Below are 2900 nucleotides of genomic sequence, written 5' to 3'. Positions count from 1 at the left end.
AAGATGAGGAACAATATAACCAATTTTCTGCAGTAAGATCAAGAATCTCTCTATAAAGCTTGGGAGAGGTTTAAAGATCTCTTAAGGAAGTGCCTACACCATGGACTACCGTTATGGATGCAAGTGCAAACGTTTTATAACGATTTGCTCTCAAACACTCAAACCATGGTGGATGCAGCAAGTGGATGAGCATTCTTCAACAAGACACCGGAGGAAGGATATGAACTTATTCAAGTCATGGCTAGTAATAACTTCCTGAAATCTGATAGGAATGCACAGAAAAGGACAGTCGGAGTTCATGACATTGATGCTTTTACTAATTTGGCTGCTCAAGTTGCTATTTTAAATAATAATTTTAAGAAAATGAATGTTGCTGCAGTTTCTAATGTAGTTTATGATAATTGTACAGGGAATCATCCTACTTTGGAGTGTCAAGGCCCATATGAAGTAAATTCTTCCGAACAAGTGAATTATGTGGCCAACAATCAAAGACAATACAATCCTAACTCCAATTACTACAATCAAGGGTGGAGGAATCATCCTAACTTCTCATGGAGCAACAATGCAAATATGCAAAAACCGCCTCCTTCTTTTCAATCTCAAGAGAAGAAACCAATCATGGAAGAGGTCTTCACCCAATTTATGCAAAAGACCAATGCATTCATTGATGATACCCAAGTCAATTTCAGAAATCAAGGTGCAAGTATTCGCAACCTTGAACATCAAGTCGGGGAGATTTCCAAGCTATTGACGGAAAGAGCTCAAGGAGCACTCCCAAGTAATACTGAGAAGAATCCCAAGGAGCATGTGAAAGCTATAACTCTTAGAAGTGGGAAGGATTTAGAACAATCAAAGAGGGGTAGCAAGCAAGCAAATGAGGATGAAACTACTCTTCTTAAAGATCAAGATGCTACCGATCCTATTCAACAACCTATTCCACAACCATCTTCTAATCCCATTCCTTTCCCTCAAAGATTGCGAAAGCAAAATTTAGATAAGCAATTTTCTAAATTTATTGATATTTTTAAAAGCTTACATATTAATCTTCATTTTGTAGATATGTTGGAGCAAATGCCGAAATATGCTAAGTTCTTGAAGGAGATTCTATCAAATAAGAAGAAATTGGTGGATAATGAGAAGGTTATGCTCACGGAAGAATATAGTGCTATTTTTCAAAGAAAGCTTCCCCAAAAGCTAAAAGATCCAGGAAGTTTCACTATTCCTTGCACTATTGGTGATTTAAATTTTGATAGAGTTTTATGTGATCTTGGTGCAAGTATTAATTTGATGCTTCTCTCTATTTTCAAGAAACTCGGTTTAGGAGAAGTGAAGCCTACTATGGTATCTTTGCAACTTGCAGATAGATCTATCAAGCATCCTAGAGGCATTATTGAGGATGTTTTGGTAAAAGTGGACAAATTCAAATTTTCTATTGATTTTATCGTTTTGGATATAGAAGAAGGCAATGATATTCCACTCATATTGGGAAGACCTTTTCTCACTACAGGTAGAACTCTCATAGATGTTCATCAAGTTAAATTGATTTTAAGGGTTCAAGATGAACAAGTAACTTTTAATATTTTTGAGGCTATGGAATTTCCTTCCGATGTTGATGCATGTTTTGCAATAAGTGTTTTGGATAGGGTAGTAGTTGAAAAATTTAATGAATCTTTTCCTCCCTTACCATTGAAAAATTGCATATTAAATGGTAGAACTTTAGGAACTCTAAGTGATGATGAAGATATAATTGTATGTGTGAATAATCTTGATGCTTTGCCATTTTGTGAGTTTCCAAAAAGGCTTAAATTTAAAGAGTTAGGAGCTGTGCATGTTAATGAACCATCATCTAAAAAGGAACCTCCTAAACTTGAACTTAAACAATTGTCATCACATCTTAGGTATGTTTTCTTAGAAGAGTCTTGTTATTATCCTGTTATTATTAACTCTTCTTTGAATGATTTGGAGGAGAAAAAGTTATTGAGGATTTTAAGGGAGCATAGGAAAGCTATTGGATGGACTATTGATGATATCAAGGGAATTAGCCCATCTATTTGTATGCACAAGATTTTGATGGAAGAGAGGTACAAGCCATTGGTGCAACCTCAAAGAAGATTAAATCCTTCTATGCAAGAAGTAGTGAAGAAGGAGGCTGTGAAGCTTCTGGATGCAGGTATAATTTATTCAATCTCGGATAATTCATGGGTAAGTCCGGTCCAAGTGGTTCCTAAGAAAGGTGGTATAACTAGGGTTGTCAACGGATAGATATTCGATCAGATAGTGTTATATCCGAATTCGAATTCGAAATTTTTTAGTACTATCCGAATTCGAATTCGAATCCGATCGGATATCACTAACGAATATTCGAATTCGTATCTGAATAAATTATCAGATATTTGATATTATCCGATTCGAATACGAAATCTATAATTCAAAAATTATCCGAAAAAAAAAACAAAAAAAAAAAAACCAAAGAAAATCAAATGGGTTTTGAGACAGAGATTTCAAACAATTCTACCTGTCAATGGACGTCGATGCCGGAGGTGAGCTGTTGAGAAAGATTCCGACAGTGATCGCGAGAGGTTGAGATCGTGGAAAACGATGAGGGATGAGGGATGAGGGTTGAAGACGATGAGGTTTTACTCTGTGTGTGAGTAAAATTCCACCTATTCGAATCTGTAAAAAAAATTGATTTTCTTATTTTTTTCAACTCCATTCGAATTTGAATAAAAAAATGGGGTTTTATTCTACGTGAGAGAGAGAGAGAGAGAGAGAGAGAGAGAGAGAGAAAGAGAGAGAGTATCATTGATGCTCTTCGGCCGGAGAAGACGATGGTTATGAAGTTCGCACCGTCGAAAAAATGGGTTTTACTGAGAGAGAGAAGAGAGAGAGAGAGAGAGAGA

The 2900-nt window shown here is 36.0% G+C and overlaps 1 protein-coding gene and 1 non-coding gene across 2 annotated transcripts; one reads left to right on the top strand and one right to left on the bottom strand.

Annotated features, from left to right (window-relative positions):
- LOC147388046 (small nucleolar RNA R71) lies at positions 1–107 on the bottom strand. Its single transcript, XR_015171628.1, has one exon. It is a non-coding gene; the product is annotated as a small nucleolar RNA R71 (small nucleolar RNA).
- Positions 108–237: 130 nt separating this feature from the next.
- LOC147388045 (uncharacterized) lies at positions 238–2262 on the top strand. The gene has a single exon (XM_086420266.1). The coding sequence runs from the start codon at positions 238–240 to the stop codon at positions 2260–2262; it is 2025 nt and encodes a 674-aa protein (XP_086276392.1).
- The last annotated feature ends 638 nt before the right edge of the window (positions 2263–2900 follow it).

Source organism: Akebia trifoliata, chromosome 13, assembly GCF_017979445.1.
Source record: "Akebia trifoliata isolate Shusen 1 chromosome 13, ASM1797944v1, whole genome shotgun sequence".
NCBI classification, from domain to species: Eukaryota; Viridiplantae; Streptophyta; class Magnoliopsida; order Ranunculales; family Lardizabalaceae; genus Akebia; species Akebia trifoliata.
The sequence above is the reverse complement of the archived record's forward strand: the minus strand, read 5'-3'. Positions and strand labels throughout refer to the sequence as shown.